General features: G+C 43.1%; 3 protein-coding genes and 1 pseudogene across 3 annotated transcripts; 2 read left to right on the top strand and 2 right to left on the bottom strand.

Annotated features, from left to right (window-relative positions):
* Positions 1-325: 325 nt before the first annotated feature.
* On the bottom strand, positions 326-6,544 carry pycr3 (pyrroline-5-carboxylate reductase 3). Its single transcript, XM_072439056.1, has 7 exons — positions 6,040-6,544; positions 4,877-4,973; positions 4,739-4,803; positions 4,440-4,619; positions 4,145-4,357; positions 3,910-4,002; positions 326-783 (listed from the first exon to the last, which is right to left on the bottom strand). Exons 1-7 carry the CDS (start codon positions 6,520-6,522, stop codon positions 586-588), a joined length of 1,329 nt encoding a protein of 442 aa, XP_072295157.1. The 5' UTR covers positions 6,523-6,544; the 3' UTR covers positions 326-585.
* A 1,320-nt stretch (positions 6,545-7,864) lies between these two features.
* On the top strand, positions 7,865-11,153 carry bmb (brambleberry). Its single transcript, XM_072439202.1, has 13 exons — positions 7,865-7,993; positions 8,396-8,631; positions 8,707-8,835; positions 8,920-9,105; positions 9,179-9,401; positions 9,495-9,611; positions 9,689-9,868; positions 9,939-10,145; positions 10,221-10,368; positions 10,455-10,516; positions 10,593-10,699; positions 10,757-10,878; positions 10,952-11,153. The coding sequence occupies exons 1-13, from the start codon at positions 7,903-7,905 to the stop codon at positions 11,076-11,078; spliced, it is 1,935 nt and encodes a 644-aa protein (XP_072295303.1). The 5' UTR covers positions 7,865-7,902; the 3' UTR covers positions 11,079-11,153.
* A 690-nt stretch (positions 11,154-11,843) lies between these two features.
* Positions 11,844-15,100, bottom strand: LOC140353679 (GDP-L-fucose synthase-like). Its single transcript, XM_072438346.1, has 10 exons — positions 14,969-15,100; positions 14,091-14,248; positions 13,892-14,006; positions 13,265-13,393; positions 12,998-13,071; positions 12,775-12,908; positions 12,559-12,690; positions 12,383-12,462; positions 12,180-12,279; positions 11,844-12,111 (listed from the first exon to the last, which is right to left on the bottom strand). The coding sequence occupies exons 2-10, from the start codon at positions 14,246-14,248 to the stop codon at positions 12,056-12,058; spliced, it is 978 nt and encodes a 325-aa protein (XP_072294447.1). The 5' UTR covers positions 14,969-15,100; the 3' UTR covers positions 11,844-12,055.
* Positions 15,101-17,107: 2,007 nt separating this feature from the next.
* On the top strand, positions 17,108-18,786 carry LOC140354118 (tripartite motif-containing protein 16-like; annotated as a pseudogene).
* Positions 18,787-19,119: the final 333 nt, after the last annotated feature.

Raw genomic sequence — 19,119 nt, 5'->3', positions numbered from 1 at the left:
CTTATCCCATTAGCCTATTCATATTCTACAACCTAAGTAATGAAACGATGTAAATAAGATTCAAGTCATGGTTGAATTTGTATTTGGACAAATGGATACAAAGTAATGCATTTCTCCTTTGAACACATCTTTGAACTTGTACAATTATTATGTTCTCAAAGTCTAACAAGGCAGTGTTTTGATTTGTAAGGTACGGTGGCCCAGAAGTGCAAAAAATTTACATCCAGCATACATCAAAACATAAATTTGCAAAAAACATTTATACAATAGCGGAAAATATATTAACAAAAGCGGAAAAACATTGTGACTATGTTTTTAGTCAGTATTAAATGTTTTAACGTAGTTGTACATTTTATTTGCACTTCTGAGCCACTATAGTTAAGGCCATAATCAAATGAGCTGCAATTTCCAAAAATGTCCAACATTTGACCCAAAACGAGTTAAACAGCACAAAGAGTTTGATGACATCCACTTTCTGGGAAATATAAAAGGTAAGTCGAAAACAACTTTTACATAGGATCTGTGGTTGATAAATATGAAATTATGACAATTGTCCATGTTATGGGGCTGTAATGAAAACAACAATCACTTCTTGGCAGCTGACTTTTGGCCCAGCTGCCTGGCTCTTTCTGTAGCAGACTCCACCGCGCTCATTGTGGAGGCCCTTACACCACCTTGCTCCAGAGTATGAAGCCCATAAATGGTTGTTCCTCCAGGCGTGCAGACCTCCGAACGAAGCTGTGCTGGGTGTTTTCCCGAGTCTCGCAACAAGCGACCTGCACCCTGTAGGAGAAATGCTTCTGTTATCTTCAACCCTTTTTATAAATAAGATAAGATAAGATAAGCCTTTATGTGTCCACACAATGGGAAAATTTCGTGTTGCAACGCAAGTAGATACAGAAGTAATTAAGTACTCTTAATAGAAAAACTCTTGTAAACAAAACACTTAAAGACAATTTACAAGTCATATTCTTAATAAGGAATAGAAAGAAAAAAACAAAAATAACATAAGACAAAATAATAATAATAGTGGCAAAATTATTTATAATTGTTATATTATTTATTTACAGCAGTTATATGCACATGAATATGACATTATTGTGTATGAGTATTGCACATGATTAGAACATTATTGCGTATGAATTTGAAAGTATTGTGTATGAATATGACAGTATTGCAGTATTAAGTCAGTATTGCACATGGTTAAGTCAGTATTGCACATGGTTAAGTCAGTATTGCACATGGTTAAGTCAGTATTGCACATTGTTAAGTCAGTATTGCACATGGTTATGTCAGCATTACAAATGATTGTCAGTATTGCACATGGGTATGACTGTATAAAGGGCTAACAGTGTTTGTTGTAGAGTCTGGATCAGTCTGTCACTGAAGCTGCTCTCCAGAGCGGACAGAGTGTCCCGCAGGGGGTGAGACTCATGGTCCAGCATAGATGTGAGTTCAGCCAGGACACTTCTGTCCCCAACCTCCTGCACCGAGTCCAGAGCGCAGCCCAGGACAGAGCTGGACTTCTTGAGGACTTTGTCCAGCTTCTTCCTCTCCCTCACTGTGAAGCTGCTGCTCCAGCAGACCACACCGTACAGGAGGGCTGATGCCACCACAGAGTCGTAGAAGGTCTTCAGGAGCGGCCCTGTCACTCCAAAAGACCTGAGTCTCCTCAGGAGGTAGAGCCGACTCTGGCTCTTCCTGTACAGTGCGTCTGTGTTGTGAGTCCAGTCCAGTTTGTGGTTCAGATGAACACCCAGGTACTTGTAAGAGTCCACTCTCTCAATGTCCCTTTCCTGGATGTTCACTGGTGTGGGGGCAGTGGAGTTGCCTCTGCGGAAATTCACCCCCATCTCCTTGGTCTTCCCCGCGTTGATGAGGAGGTGATTCCGCTGACACCAGTCCACAAAGTCCTGCGCCAGTCCCCTGTACTCTGCATCATTGTCGTCCGTGATGAGTCGAATGATGGCAGAGTCGTCAGAGAACTTCTGCAGGACACAGCTGTCCGTGCGTCGTGTCTCAGGTCTGCAGTGTAGAGGGTGAAGAGAAAGGACGCGAGGACGGCGCCCCCACACTGCAGGTCCGAGTGTCAGACACACAATCAAAGCTCTCACAAACTGGGGTTGGTCTGTGAGGTAGTCCAGGATCCACTCTGCCAGGTCATGCTCCACACCAGCCGTCTCCAGCTTGTCCCCTCAGGAGCAGCGGCTGGATGGTGTTGAAGGCGTTGGAGAGATCAAAAAACAGAATCCTCACAGCGCTGCCAGGCTTCTCTAGGTGAGAGAAAGAGCGGTGCAGCAGGGAGATGACGGCATCCTCCACTCCAATGCCAGGCCGGTATGCAAATTGCAGTGGATCCATGGCTGAGCTCACGGTGGAGCGGAGGTGGTCCAGGACTAGCCGCTGTTGAGGTCTTTGGCGCACGGTGTCTTGGGCACTGGTACCAGACAGGAGGTCTTCCAGATCTGTGGTACCACCCTCAGCTTCAGGCTCATGTTGAAGACATGCTCCATAACTCCACACAGTTCATCTGCGCAGGACTTAAGGAGCCTGGGGCTGATGCCGTCAGGTCCTTCTGCCTTCCTCACTTTAATCATCTTCATCTCTCTCCTCACCTGTGCTGCTGTGACAGTCAGTGGTTGGCAGGGGGACTGTGTGCAGGGGGGATGGGTGAGTCCGGGTGGAGTGGGGAGATGATGGGCCGAGGCAGAGGTGTGAAGAGGAACGGGTATGAGCCATTGTCCAGCTGTGGAAGAGAGAGAATGCAGCAGTGCAGGGGGAGGGGTGGGTGATTGATCAAATCTCAGGAAGTGAGAATTCATTAATTCACCCACTGAAGGTCCCCCTCCGTCTGGACAGGGCAGACTTTGAAGCCTGAGATGGTTTTCAGGCTCCTCCACACTCCCTGAATGTTCTTCTGCTGCAGCTGATCCTCCATTCTCCTCTTGTAGCTGGCTTGTAGCTGGCTTGATGTCCTCCCCATGTTGGTCATAAAGCTCAGTCCAGACAGTGGTGCTGAAGCAGTCCCTCAGAGCCTCCTCGCTCTCAGCAGACCACCTCCTCACCACGCGGGGCACCACAGGCTGCCTGTGCACGGTTCATACACAGGCCGCAGATGTACAAGATTGTGGTATGAGCTGCCCAGGGGAGGGAGGGGGGAGGAAGAATAAGCCTCCTTGGTGTTGGCAAAGAACAAGTCCAGTTTTTTATTGCCTCTGGTGGGGCAGGTAACATACTGGGTGTATGTTGGCAGAACAGAAGAGGGAGAAGCGTGGTTGAAGTCACCAGAGATGAGGAAGAGCGCCTGTGGATGCTGTGTCTGTAACCTGCTGGTGCAGCAGAGCAGTGCTTCACAAGCATTTTTAGCATTAGCAGAGGGGGCCACATACACTGCTATCACAATAACATGCGAGAACTCCCGGGACAGGTAATATGGCCTCATGCCAATAGCCAACAGTTCAATGTCTTTGTAACACAGCTGCTCCTTCACTGTGCAATGATCAAATTTGCAGTAGCTCTCATTTACAAACACAGCCAGGCCGCCTCCTCTCTTCTTACCGCACTCTCTCGTTCGGTCAGCCCGCAGCAGATGAAAGTTGTCCAAAACAATAATGGAGTTTGGCATTTCTGGGGTTAACCACGTCTCCGTGAAAAGCATGACACTGCTGTCACTATAAATCCTCTGGGTCCGCACGAGGCTCGCTAGTTCCCTCGTCTTATTTTGCAGAGACATAACGTTTCCCGTGACGATGGCGGGGAGAACCGGTCTGTAGCGTCTATGCTTTTCCCGGCTTCTCTGTGTTTTCCGTAGAATATTAGCCGGGATCTCGTGATGATCGCGGGGGAAAACTACAGCGGCCCGCAGCGTTAAAAGCTGCTCCTTTGTGTAAACTTGTTGTTACAACTCACCAGAACTGTCTGTGAGGCAATCGTGTGGGCCAGAGAACTTGGCATTCCCATTTTAATGGCTCCTTCAGCTAGAGCTTCAGCAAAAAGATATACCTGCAGAAAACATTCAAATCAAAAGCAGATTAGACAAATTTAGCTTTAAGGGAATTTTAGTGACATGCCACTCAACTTGTACAGACATTAAAATGGACATGACTATGAGAAAGCATGCATTTGGTTGTTACTTTGCACTCACAAAGGCCACTCCACTCCCACTGAGTCCTGTGTGGATGTCGATCCATGACTCCGGTCCCTCCTCCACCAAACCACAATGCTGCAACAAGGAGCAAAGAAGTGCTCCATCAGCTGGTTTTGCACAAGACCCTCTTGAGAAAAGTAAAGCCCCTTCCTGCACAATGCATGGGAGGTTGGGCATCAGACGCATGACAACTGTGCTTTCAGGCAAAAGCTGCAAGAGAGCAAATGGATTTATTTAGGAGAAAAGGGACACGCAATGTCAAAATTATAAATATTATGACTATATAATGTACCTCTTCTAATGTTTCCAGTGTGACTCCTGCAGCAACAGACACAACAATGTGTCTGTCTGTGAAATATATCGAGATCTCATTAAGAACATCCCGAACCAAGTGAGGTTTGACCGCCACAAAAACGATATCAGAACCACACACCAGCTCGATGTTAGAATGTGTGCCAGTAATTCCCATATCCTGTCAAGCAAAACAGTTATAGTAACAACAGTCATAGGGGCCAATTTTGTTATGCAGAAAACACATAACAAAATTAAACACATACACTAATTTGGCAAAAAACTGAAAATTTTAATTACCTGAAAACGTCCAAAGTTTCTGATGGATGGTGCGCTAACTTTGATGTTTTCAGGTAAAATATCTCCTAAACAAAGATTTATTTGTAACAGGTTTAATTGTGCCTTATAAAAACAACATAATTTCAATATTCTACTTACCACCCGATAAAATGCCCTTTGCAATGCCAAAAGCCATGTTTCCAGCACCAATAAAACCAATCCTTAGTTGGGACTCTGTTTCAGGGTCCATTTTTATCTGTGGGTGAGGGGATACATGGAGCGCAAACATTTTGAATACAAAGCAACTTCAAACGTTCAAACAGATTCTCCTGATGAAATGCTTTACGTTCTAATGTGAATTAAATGGCTGAATATCATGTCAAGTAAAATAAATACACAAAATTGTTAATGCTTATGTCCATTGTCCACAAATGTGTTATTTCAAGTTTAACCAGTTTACCATTTTTGTCTCTGAAGTCTCTTTATTTGTTTGTATTGTTATTTAAATGCATTTTTACCTGCTCTATACAGCCCTTTTACATTGTGTACAAATTGTTCTCTACAAATAAACTTTCCTTCCCTATTGGAGCCTTTCCATGGGTTTCCGAATGATGAGAAATTAGAATTGTTGCCATAGTGATTAACAATTTAAAACAAAATCTATCTTTTGAATGGGAAAAAAAAGTCTTCCAAAATCTTACGTAAAAACAGAAAGCAGAAACCCGTAAACATTCACTAATTAAATAATTTGATTATGAATTAAGCAATATGGGTGTCACTAACTACTAGACTAATTATTTTAGTGGTCGACTAATCAGCAATACTTATTTCGATGAGCCGACTAGTCAAAATATTATCTCTACTGCACATTGAGACCATTATCAATACATTCACAACCCAATAAAAGGTTGAAATGTGGAGACTGAAGGCTTATAGATGGAGAATATTTATAAATAAAGTGTATTCATGAAGAAGATAGGAAATTGTTTATTCTTTTTGGTATTTGTTATAAAGGGGTCTTTATTGGTGTGTTTTAGACTTTGCCTTGCCCAGATACCTAAATAATTACCATTCAATTCACATTTTTTATAGTTTGAGTTGATTAATCGTTGCATCTTAACCATTGAGTGCAATTTATTAAATATATATAATAAATTTAGTCAGGTTACTGCTTTGCCACTGTGCGAGCTGTGAACACATATCTAGCTTATATTCACCAGTGAAATAGTGTAAACATGAATCGGTCAATCACTACCACGGCCTCTGCAAATGCACACAGCGCGGATAAAGAACTCAGAACACGGAGCGGTGGCGTTCCCTACAATTAAGTCCAGGTGGAGCGCGGAATTGTCCCGCGGGGGCCGTGCAAAGTCCTCCGGCGGTGCATTGGGCAGCATCGAGGCGTCTCCGTCGTGCTCCCCGTCGGAGTCCTCCTCGGCCATGTCGTCATTGCCCTCCACGCAGTGCACGCCGCGGTCCGCCGCCGCCGACTGCTTGAACTCCAGGATCGACACCATCGCCCGCTCGTAGCGCAGCCAGCCCTGGATCTTGGCCTCGCCGCCGGGGTCCCGCTGCGACTTGTAGTAGCATTTTTTGAGGAATTTCCAGCGCACCCGCAGCTGCTCCGCGGTCCTGTCGAAGCCGGCCGCCGCCATTCGCCGCTGCGCCGTTCGGAACACTCCGCCGTTCCTCACTTTCCTGCCGTCCAGGCACGCCTTGATGTCCAGCTCCTTCAGGATCTGCAGGAAGACCTCGGTCTCCCTTACGTCCCAGTAGTGCTGCCGCTTCATCACGCCGTACTCCATTGTTGTTTTCCTTCAGCGGCGCGTGTTGACGTGTTTGACGCGGTGCTGATTCGCGCTAGCTTAACGCGTCGCTAGCATTCTGTAACCGTCGCGAGCCAGGTCCAAGAGTCGGGGGTTTTTGTGTTTTTTGTGTCACTAAAGCTCGCGGCGTTGCATGTGTCTGCAGCCCGCGTGCGTTTACTTTTCCCCCCGATGTTCCCAACCAGATTAAATAAAACTACAAATGTATTGCACGTGTTTGTTGTTGACGGGACAATCATAAAGTAACACGGAGTTACGGCTCCACGCGCGCGCGGTGACGCCTCGGGCACAGCGGGGGGGCGTGTGGTACCTGTTTCTGTTGTTTGTCAGGGGGGGGTTTGTTTGATTCAAATGCCCGAATCGTCTCCGACCGAAGACGCAGGATGCAGATGGAGCCGCCAAGTTACTGGACAAACAAATGGCGCGATTACACGTGTTCTTACGGTAACAGCTGGTGAAACGTGTTGCCCCTGCGTTACCGTAAGTGCGTTGCGTGCAAAGGCAAAGTTTATTTGTAGAGCACGTTTCATACACAAGGCAATTCAAAGTGCTTCATACGACAGGAAAAATGCATTAGAATCACAAAGAAATTACAGACCACATACATGGCATTCCAGACACCTTTTCCCATATTTATTTGACATTGCCAGCATGACAGGTGTCTCCGGGATGGACACATCACTTTTAGATTGATTCTTTCCCATATCATATCCCAAAGTAGTGCAGTGGTTCCCAAAGTACGGTCCAGAGGCACTCCAGGGGCACCCCAAAGGTTTCCGGCACACAATTAGCATAGAAGAAAATGTTTCAAATGCACTTCACTTCTGATATATTTGTTATCATCATATTAAAGTAGATATCGTGCTTTTCTTTAGGTAGGCCTACTAACAAACTATAGCAGAAGTAGGTCATCATTTTCAGTTTTGTTCACTGTAAAACACAATATTGATGTAAAACAGCTTAGTCTCCAAAAAACACCAACGCGGCTCTGACATTTCAGAACCCCACATGATTAACCCAGAGTCTTTCATTTTCAAACAATTGCATCATAGTACAGGGATGTGGGCGGGCATAGGGGGTAGGTGAAGACGGATTTTTCTGAAAACGCATGCATCAGTTGCAGGACGATTACAGGATTACGCAAACAAGAAAAATATATGTATGTCAAAGGTGTTACCGTAATGCCGCTTTAAGAGCACGCTTGAAATGTGGGCGTGTGCGACTGCCCCCTGTTGTGCGGCTTCTCGCTGTCGCACAGTGAGATTTTTTGCAATAAACAAAATCAAACAATAAACAAAATCAAACATCAACACGCAACATTGTTGCCTCCCAAAGTCATTCATTGGCTGAGTGCTCTCGATGCCCATTGGCCAAAATCATCTGTCATCTCCTTCAGCTGCGTGGAGGAGGCTAGGACCACCACGCAGGGGCCCGGGACACGCAGCATCAGGTACGGCGTGAAAAAAGTGTAAATAAAAGAATTTTAAAAAAGGGTAAAAATTAAGGCACAATCTAATTTAATCCGTTGCATCTTTTTTTTTTTTTTTTTTAACGCTCGCTGTAGCATGTAATCTATTCATGGAAAAATATTAAATATATAGGTGTGTGTGTTTTTTGTTTTGTTTTTAAGCATGCATCTATCCATTAAAATGTATTTTTTGCTTTTACTCTTGTTAAATACTTTTGAACGAAATGGTAAATAAAGCATATTTAGCTGAGTGGAGGCGGGGCTTGAGCAGGCATGTCTGGGCAAAGTCTTTGACAATATTCAGCAGCATTATTTGGAGCATGCATGCGCGGATCTAAAAAAATCATCTTCTGCAGATCAAACTTGTCACTTTTACCTCTTCAGACATGGCTCGTCTCCCGGCACATCACGGTTTAGTTTTTGCACTGTTGCTCTGCCATTGTCCTGTCACGTGTGGCTTGTTCGAGTGGCTGAGGAGAAGTGAGTCTCCTCCAGCCTCATCATCTGCTCCTGCTCTTCTGGATAAAGATGCACAGTTTGAAATTGCTATAGTGGATGACAAGTTGATGGCGGAGGCGAAGCAAATGCAGTTGAGTCCACTAGATAGCTGCCATCACAAGGTAAGATGAATATTGCCCATGGTTATCTATGCAAACTCTAAAAATGTTAGTAAGTCTTTGTGCACTTTTCTGAAGGTTGTTGCTCATCTTAAGTCCAGCTGTGAAAACCTTTCAGAAGAACAGCTGGCTAAACTCGGGGTGGTCCTCTTCAACTGTCAGGCTGGGATTGAGGGCCGTAGGACTTTCCCTTGTACAGAAGAAATGGTAAAACCGTTTCAGTGTAAAGCTATATATATATTTACAGTATACACATGCACACTAATTAACACTTTTTTCTGTGCCTTTTAGAGCATAAAAGAATGCACAGCGCCCATGGACCCTGACACGTGGAATGCCTACCATATAGTGAGCAACAGAGCCCGCGCTGTGTGCTATGCCACTCGACAGATGCTGTTCCGGCGCAGGGCAGAACACACGGTGAACGCGCTCATCTCCACAGCCTCCAGCCAGCTCGATGCAATGAAAGATCTGAAGGTACATGTCATTTTAGTTCGAGCTCCACGGTGATGTTTACATGGTTTGTGACCTTTTTATAAAACCATGGCAGGAGGGCCAGCTTGAGCTGAAGGAGATGACGGCCGCTTCCTTGGACAAAGTGCTTGAAGGTCACGGTGCTCTTCAGGCTCAGCAGAATAAACTTCATGAAGAACAGGAACAAATGGAGACGTCTTTGAAGGACAACCTGGAGCGGCTGGGACAGGAAAAAGCCCTAATTGCGTCAGGACAGGAGCTCGTCGCACAGCTCATTCAAGGCATCACTCAAAGAATGGGTAAGTAGCCGTTTTGTGCAGTTCATGTGCAGATGCATTCATTCTGGTCAATGTGAACATTAATCTGGAGGTTGTGGCTTTTATTCCTTCTAGAAAATGTCAGTGAACATCTTCAAGTCCAAAGCTCTGAGGTCCAAGACGGTCATCGTACTATAGCCAAAGACCTTGCAGATGTCCGACATCAAGCTCAGGACATCTACCATAAAATAGGTCACAAAACAAAATGGCAGAACTGAACTTGTTTTAATTCCATCTGTGTAACCCACTGTATCTCTGTCCATGTGCAGACGCCAGTATGATGGAGTTCTTGCAGTATCAGGACCAGACCTCCCAGTACTACTCTGATCTGATGACTAAACTTGAGCGCATGAACAGCACACTTGGCTTTGTACTGCACTATCTGGACAACATGCAGGGCAGGATAGAAGGTCAACTTCACATGATTCAAAGTTACCTTGGATGGGCAGGTGAGCGCTGACTAAATGTTGTCTATATTATTATCTGCATTGTTATCATTTGTACCGTCTCTCTCTGCAGGGCTGAGTTTAACAGCCATGTGGACGTGCATGGCTCATGCAGGTTACTTTGTCCTTGGTGCAGTCTTGTTAACATTTCTTCGCAGTCCTGGTTTCGCTCGGGCCATGCTGTTTCTTACAGTGCCTCTAAATGCTGTGGCTGAGGTCAACCAGCAGCCGGCACTGGATCTCTGTAGCCTCAGTCTCCTGCTGCTCACACTCTCTTTTGGTAAACCAGCAGTGTTTATTTTATTTATGTGGTGATTATTTCAGTTGTAATTTAAAAGTCTTTGTCCTCGTACAGGTTATTGGTTTATCGCACAACTCTGTGCTTGCCTCCATAATAAAAGTAAACGGCCTGCTCATCTTCCACTGGGCCCATGTGAAATCGTTGAGCCGCTAAATCCAGTCCCTTCGACCCCTTCTTACCCACTTTTCTCTACACCTGAGAGGTATTTATCTACTTTAATCCTTTCATGACTTTGTTTCTGATATCAGATGTGTTGCAGTTGGTCTTAAGTTTGATTTCACTTGACAGAGAAGAAAATAACGTGTTCTCTGAGAAAAATTATTTGCTCAATCAAGATGGCTTCATAGCAGGTTTTCACATTTCTAGACTGGAGTAACATTACGTCAGCAGAAGGCAGATGTGCATAAACCTGTCTCTCGTCTCTAGGTGACCTGGGCATATCAGTGGTGTCGCCGTCTCTCAGGAGAACACTGGGAGAATCTCTCCACAATCACTCCACCCCAAGAGCCCTAGTGAAACCTGTTCTGTCAGCGGTAAAAGTCTAATGGTTGAGTCAAAGCAGTACCATCACTGATTCTCTGGTATTATAGGCACTCATTGATGACATTCCGCTGAGAAGCTTTGGAGGTGTGTTTGATGCTGCAAATGACTCTCAAGATTTGGTAAATGACTCCAGAAGTGCAAGTCCCACCCCTTCACTCATCAGCAACAGGTCAGTCCCTTGACCCAAGAGTAAGAGCGGTCTTAGTTTCTGTCATTTATACTGGGCTCTTGTGTGTTTGCAGCTCACTGTCAGGTCGGCTCCTCTGCAATGGCATCACCAAAACAGGAAAGGCCTGTAAGAAGAGGGCAGTGCCCGGACAGGAGTACTGCAGAGTTCACCAAGGAGGACACACCTCTTATGTAAACTAACGACTTTAATGTCCTCGATTATGCAATGCGGATGTAACAGATTACCTTTGCATGTTTGATCAGGATGTGTGTTTTAAATTTCTTGTTTTTATATTATGTTTTAATAAATTATTAGTGCAGAAGTTTAAAGTACTGGTAACTGTAATATCACCTGCATGATTTAATAGGAAGTTCAGAACATTCTCCTTCGAGATAGTGTTGCGTCTTACTGTGGCATATTATAGGTAAAAGGAACATTGCCATGGGAACAAGCAGGAGTACAAGTAAGGTTAGTGGGAGAAAACTTGCTCAGTTAAAACATTTTTATTTGGACTGAAAGATGTAAAAAAAATAATAAAGCAACATAAAAACATGCTTTATTTAATTGTAGAAAGATTCAGTTGTAGTTATCTGAAAAAATATATATCCAAGACTCATTCTCACTGTGAATCAGGACTGGGAACTCTGATATTTATCCTACTCTGGGTAGGCCTCCTGTCATCAGGAGGTCCTGCCAGGTGGGCAGGGCCTAACCAGAGTTGAATTCCCGGTCCTGATTCACAGAGTGAGTGACTCTTGGAGGAGAGTCGAAACTTTATTTTTTCAGATGACAACTGAATCTTTTTACAATGGAACACAAATGAGGGACTACACTGACATGCTTTATTTACTTTTGGCTCAAAAGTTACGTACACTATACAAACAACAAAATGGAATAAGTAGAAATATTTATTTTGATCTGCTTTGATCCATTATACAATACAGAAAAATAGAAGTTGACATCTTCATAATAAAAAGAATGCTAAAGTATAATCAATATTGGTTCCTTCACCGTAAAAATGGCATTGTAACAAATATACATTCAATGTCCACTAAAACAGGCTATAACTCTTCCTAACAGAAACTTTGTAGCCCAGTTGTTACAGTAGAATGTACAATTTAATAACTGCTCCAGCTCCACCTCCTACACTATGTGCCCAAAATAAAGTCGCTAGATTCTATTTGCGGGCTGTTTCATAGTTTTGTATAAACCAATCGCAGGTTTCTTTCAGAGCTGTCAAAGAAAAAGCAAACATTAGTAAGAATGTTCTTTAAAAAAAAAAATACAAAGAGAAATTGTACCTAGTTTAAATGGTGTAAACTTGAAATTTGGTAAGTATTCACACAGCTTTGCATTGCTGGCTGTCTTTTTAAACTGACCATCGGCTTTGCTAGTATCGTACTGCAGTGTCGTATGGTTAAGGTCCCTTTGACAATGAATTGAGAGCCAAATGTGCACATTGCCCACGGAAACTTACTGAAACCACACGCTCCACAAAGGATACCAGCACTTCACCTTTAAAATCAAGAGATTGCACCACTGCTTCAGCTGCCTCTTTGATTGAAACCTCATCTTCCTCACCAACTGCAAGACATTTAACAGGAACATCTCCATTTGGAAAACCAAAGTGCAGAACATTGTATCAAGTTTATTAATCTGAGTCAATCGCATATCATTTACCAGATAAAATGATGGGATCTACTTCTGGATAATCTCTCAAAACCCACAGGAAAAGACGAGCCAGATCCAAAGAATAAATAAATTGTCGTCTTGGCAATCCAGAGCCCCACACAACCAAAGGCTTCCCTTCCTCTGACCATAACAAACACAACATACAGTAAGAGTTAGCCAGTACTTCACCTCATTCACCTGGGACTGGATACGAGGGAAACTTACTTTGGGCGAGATAAGCTTTGTGTATGAGCCCCGGTAGCACATGGCCATCCTCAACGCAGAAGTTGTCGTGAGGACCAAAAACATTTGTGGGAATTGCAGCAGTAAAACAGCGGCCGTACTGTTGGAAATATGCTCTGTAAACGTAAATGCATCCAGAGTACTGATCAAAGCATTTGGCCATCCTAAATGTGCAGAAAACGTGCAGAAAAGTTAGTTTCTTCACCTGTTGTGGACGTCAATCATTCGCTTTGCATAGGCATAGCCGAAGTTTGACCCATGGGGTGGACCATTATGAATCTGCAGGAAGATGAAATAAAAACGTTACAATAGAGGGCACAGTGTAGATTATCTGGATATTTAACTCATGATTCAGCTTGTGATTTTCTCAGAACTCATTACGGTTTATCTTGACATGTTGTGATTTCAGCTGTATACAAATTGTACCCTTTTACAACAATAGCAAAGTTTGTGGCGCAATAAAATGTCCTACCATAGTTTCATCGATTGGATATGTCGTTTTGTCTGGGAATATACACGTCGAAAGGCACGACACGACTTTTACCACACCAGCTTCATGTGCCGCCTGCAGCACGTTGTCATTGATGTGAAGGTTGTTTCTCTGGAAGGGAATATATTTCAGATAAAATTACATATTTCAGATAAATTTACACATTTATAACGTTTGTCCTCGTCAAACATCATAAACTAGGGTTGCGCAACATAACGGAATGATTAAATTAAGACAGTTATTTGATGTTCTCTGCACTTTTAATGAAAAAACAGTAAGTTTTACACCTCTTCAAACATGAGATTCTTGTATTAGTTAGGCAGACAATGATAATGCTCAATGTGAACTAAATCCTGATTGGATAACACATACAGTACATCTCAAATCTAATCTCAATTCTTACCCTTCCTATATAATATGCAGCCTTAAATATGTACACGATTAACAATGTAAATAACAAAACAGAGTCGCTGCAAAACTAATTTCCAATAGTGGGACAATAGAGAACCTGAGCTTGAACTTAACAATGCAACATAACGTGTGTCGTACCAAGACAGCAGATCGAAGTTATTTATCATAGTTATAATCTTTATGAACTGAAGGACTAACCCAAAAATCCAGATTGAACTTCATATTTTTGAAAAGACCTCCAACCATAGCAGCCAGATGGATGACATGAGTCGGTTTGTGTTTCTCAAATACAGCTTTAGTTTCCTCCTTGTCCCTGGTAGAAATTAACAAATAAAAAAAAAACATCACACATTTACAAAGATCTAGTCGAATTGTGTGAACGCGCATGTCGGCTCACATCAGGTTAGCATCCTTGGAGGAGAGGAATATCCACTCTTCTCCATCCTTGGCTCCACCTTCTTCTGTCACCACCTGCTGAATGGCTCTGCCCACCAGCCCAGAGCCCCCCGTCACCAAGACCTTCATGGGACACGTGTTGTTCTGCTCACAGCTCATCTATTTAGACATGAGACACACGGAAAATCAAAACGAAATAAAACGGTGTACTTTCTCTAAGGTTTTTTTGGACTCAAATTTTTTTTCCCCGAAAAATACACTGGACAGTTTATTAATGTAATCTTCATAAGCTTTCTACAATTTAATAAGACTATTGTAAACGTTTAAAATCAGACAAATAAAATATGTAAATTGCTCTTAAAATAAATTGAACATGCCGAATTATTTCACCCTGACCCATGAATATTTTTCTATTTTTACGCTGCAATATATCATTATTATTATTTGTTTTATTTTTAAATCTAAATACTTTAGTTGTTATGTACCTTATTGTTTCGTAAATGGACAAGTATAAATAAATTGTTATTATTTATTTATTTAACGTGAGTATACGTGAAAAGGTATTGCGAGGACGTGGACCTGCGTGATGTACGTGACGTGTACAGGAAGTTCAGGTGGACAGACTTAAAACAAATAGAAGCGTGGATCTATTATAAAATCTCTGAACGCTTTCTTCTTCTTCTTCTTCGATGTTTGAGTTTATCATCAATTATAGAAGTAATAATACATTAAAAATTGCACCTCCTCATTCTTCTTGTCTTTCCATTTTAGCGCAAGTGTAAACATGGCAAACGTAAACTTGTAGCTTGTTAGACTTTTGCTAACTTTACAAAATACGATCATTCCACCGCACTCTTATGCAGACGTGTCATTACTTACACGTTTAGGAGACGCACCGCTGAAGCAATGAACGTGAAAACGACGTGAAAGAGTGAATAGTTGTCCAAAACTGCAGCCTCGTCTGACACCGGGGGAAACGCAGTGTCAAACGTCTTCTTCTTCTTCGGTGTTTTATGGCGGCTGGTATCTAAGTGTTACATAAGCGCCAGACTTTATTTATTAGACATTATTCCTTAGACTTCATTCTTCAGTCCAAAGCACATGAGATCATCTTCTTCTTCTTCTTCCTCCTCGTTATTCTTCAGACTTTATTTTTTCAAAAGTCATGCTGTCACGAATCTTTTCCGCTGAAGACCTTCAGAATAAAAGCACTCTCGACACTAGATTCCACTTTAGACGAGAAAAGCAGGCCAGACTGGTTCTAATTCGGTATACAGGCCGTTTCATGTTTTGCTATTTATTATTTTGCCATCTATATTTGCTCTTTGTTATCATATCGTAACGAGCTACTGTGTTTAAAAAATAAATAAATAAATAAACTGCTTCCGGTGTAGCTATTGGTCTGCACGAGGCTGCTGGGCTTTTTTTCTACGCTCTAATTGGACAATCATCTGGACAAAACACGAACGCGACCAATGTGTCCTGTAGTTTCCCTTGCGTGACAATAAAGTTTGACTGTAGTTGATAAGCTTGAAAGTGCACTGGATATCACCTTTGCCAGGCTCCATTTGCAGCGTACAAACGTAGACTTAAATACATGCAATTACTTAATAACAGGTGTTTGCAGAGTTCTAGAAAACCTTGAAAAACATACATTCTCACCAACAATCAAGGACTGGACTGACTTTGTAACAGACATTAGACAAATGGAAAAAGTGGCATTCATTAAATTGAAAACGGAGAAACGTTTCCCGACTGTGGACCCACTGGGACTCCATGATTGTGGGTATGTTGGTTGATGTCTCTTTGTGAGTTTATTTTTCATTCTGGATTTCGCTCTCTGGTCCTGTTCTATTTCTGTTACGTGTTTATGTTGTAATATTTTAAACATTGAACAAAAAATAAAATAAAACGTCGCTGAACTCTCGCCCGCTTTGTCACATGTGAAGTGTTCAGATTCAAGGCAGATAGAGTGTGTGAGACTGTGTGTGTCCCTCGTGTCCCTCGTGCATATAATGCCAAAAAGTCAAACCTTAGAGAAACTATTTCAGGCGTCAGACCAAATATCTTAAGTAAAATAACACTCACAAATAAACAAATAAATAAGCACATAAAATGTGGACTGCTAAACATTAAGTACATACTTTTCTAGTTATAGTTATACTTTTGTAGTTATAAAGATATATTACATATAACTGATGTAAATAGTAGAGTGTTTATTTTACCATGGTACAATGAAGAAATGCATTCACATAAACAAAGAGTTAGAAAATTAGAAAGACTTTTGTTGCTCCCTCACAGAAGAATCCCTAAAAGCATGGAAAAGCTGCTACTGTCCTAGAAGCAGGCTCTGCGTAAGGCCCAAACCAGATACTATTCAAATTTAATAGAAGTCAACAAAAGTAACTCTAGATTTATTTGTTTGGACCTGTTTTAGACCCATTTTAGACCTGTTTCAATCAATGATATTATTTGTGTTCTGTGTGTTTCTCTGTAGATTTTCAGTGTGTTTTGTGTTGACTTTGAACCCTAATTGTAAAAGTGTCTCAGAGTCACAGAATGAGTAACACTACAATGTCACAGAATGAGTAACACTACAGAATGAGTAACACTACAATGGTGAAGGCATCATCTCTACTCTGGAACTTTGAAATCAACAATAAAGTCATTGTACAAAAGGCCCCATAACGTCTTTGTTTCCATGCACTTGTAGTTAGTCGGGTGTCCTGTAGGGGGAGAGCTCCTGCCTTTGCATGATAGCGTGTTTTATGTCATCACTGTGCTTTAGGTATACAAGCGGTCTAAAGTCTGGCGGTAATGCAATTGGATGCCAACCGCCATAAAACAACAACAACAACAACAGAGTCTGAGGACTACGAAAAGTCTGAGGAATAAAGTCTGGCGGTAATGCAACAATTGGATGCCAACCGCCATAAAACAACAACAACAACAACAACAACAACCCTTTAGTTTCATTTGTGTCAAAGGAAAACTCTCAGTCGCTCTGATCCAAGAAAGATGGCACAGAAAGCACTCGACCAAGAAGCCTTCTTCTGTCCCATGTGTTTGGATCTACTGAAGGATCCGGTGACTATTCCCTGTGGACACAGCTACTGCAGGACTGTGTGTCCAACACCACTGGGACCAAGAGGACGAGAAGCCGCAAGACCACTGGGACCAAGAGGAGGAGGTGCAGCATCACCACAGGGACCATGAGGAGGAGAAGCAGCTCTACAGCTGTCGCGAGTGTCGCCAGAGCTTCAGCCCCAGGCCTGTCCTGGGCAAACATCATGTTGGCAGGTTTAGTAGAACAGCTGAAGAAGACTGAATTCACAGCGCCCCCTGCTGACCGCTGCTATGCCGTACCTCAGGATGTGTCCTGTGATGTGTGCACTGGGAGGAAGCTGAAAGCTGTCCAGTCCTGTCTGCAGTGTGTGGCTTCATACTGTGAGAGCCACATCCAGCCTCATTATGATGCTGCAGCGTTTCAGAAACACCAGCTGATGGCGCCGTCCCACAAGATCCAGGAAAACGTCTGTTCCCAACACAACGAAGTGAAGATAATGTTCTGCCGCAGCGACCAGCAGAGCATCTGTTACCTCTGTGTGGACCAGCACCGGGGCCATGACATAGTGTCTTCTGCAGCCGAGAGGGCCCAGAAGCAGGCGGAGCTGCCGGACAGGAGGGCCCTGCTGCTCCAGAGCCTTCAGGACAAAGATACATACCTGAAGAGGCTCAAACAGGAGGCCCAGGACATCAGCAGCTCTGCCCAGACAGCAGTGCAGCGCAGCAGAGACAGCTTCAGAGAGAGGGTCCTGAAGAAAAGACGTTCTGAAGTGGAGCAGCAGATCCTCTCCCAAGAGTTCCAGGACCAACTGCAGCAGACCTGACTGAGCTGAAGAGGAGCATCTCTGAGCTGGACACACTGCCCCTCACTCCGAATCATAACCAGTTTATACAGCTCTACGCTTCACTGTCACCAGACACACAGAGCACAGAGCCAGCCAGGATTCAGACCGGTTCCCGGAGCAATTTTATGGAAGAGACCAGAGCTTTGTCAGCGCTCCGGGACAAACTCCAGCTCACTCTGAGTCCAGTCCAGGTTTTACAGTCTCCAGCTGAACCCAGCTCCAGAGAGGACGTCTTACAATATTATACAGAAATCACTCTGGATCCAAACACAGCTCACACCCTTCTGTCTCTGTCTGATGGAAACAGAAAAGTAACCGCTGTGAGAGAAAACCAGAGTTATTCTGATCATCCAGACAGATTCAGTCACATGTATCAGGTCCTGAGCAGAGAGAGTCTGAGGGGCCGCTGTTACTGGGAGGTGGAGTGGAACGGGGTGTTTGCTTTTATCGCTGTTGCATATAGAAATATTCAGAGAAAAGGAGGCAATTAAAAATGTGGATTTGGAGTCAATGATAAATCCTGGGTCTTAAACTGTGACGAAACCCATCATTTTTTTTATGTTTAACTCAGTCTGGTCCAAGGTCTTAGGTCCGGTCTCAGTTCCGGTCTCGTCCAGAATCAGGGTTTACCTCGACCACAGTGCAGGGGTTTTGGCATTTTACAGTGTCTCTGAAAGTTCCATGCGCTTCCTCCACAGAGTTCAAACCACTTTCACTCAGCCACTCTACACTGGAGTCAAGATTTATCATACTAGAGCTACTGCACATTTCCCAAAACTCAAATAACAGCTTTTGTTCTCCACAGTTTTGGATCAAATTTTGTGCCTTTTATGTCTAACTATTAGATAAAGGTTTAAAAGACACTGTTTTAACTAACTTAATTTGAATTTGTTTCAGTTCAAATGTTATTCCTGGTTTGATGTAACTGTGTTTTATTTAATCTAAAACTCCACCAATGATACTATTTGTATTCTGTGTGTTTCTCTGTAGATTTTCAGTGTGTTTTGTGTTGACTTCGAATCGTAATTGTAAAACTGGAACTTTGAAACCAATAATAAAGTCATTGTACAAAAAGCCCCGTTACTCCTTTGTTTCCATGCACTTGTAGTTAGTGGGACG

The sequence above is a fragment of the Eucyclogobius newberryi genome, unplaced genomic scaffold, assembly GCF_026437365.1.
Source record: "Eucyclogobius newberryi isolate DKJ021-1_F unplaced genomic scaffold, fEucNew1.0.hap1 SCAF_9, whole genome shotgun sequence".
NCBI classification, from domain to species: domain Eukaryota; kingdom Metazoa; phylum Chordata; class Actinopteri; order Gobiiformes; family Gobiidae; genus Eucyclogobius; species Eucyclogobius newberryi.
Note: the sequence above shows the minus strand (reverse complement) of the source record. Positions and strands in the feature narration are given on the sequence as shown.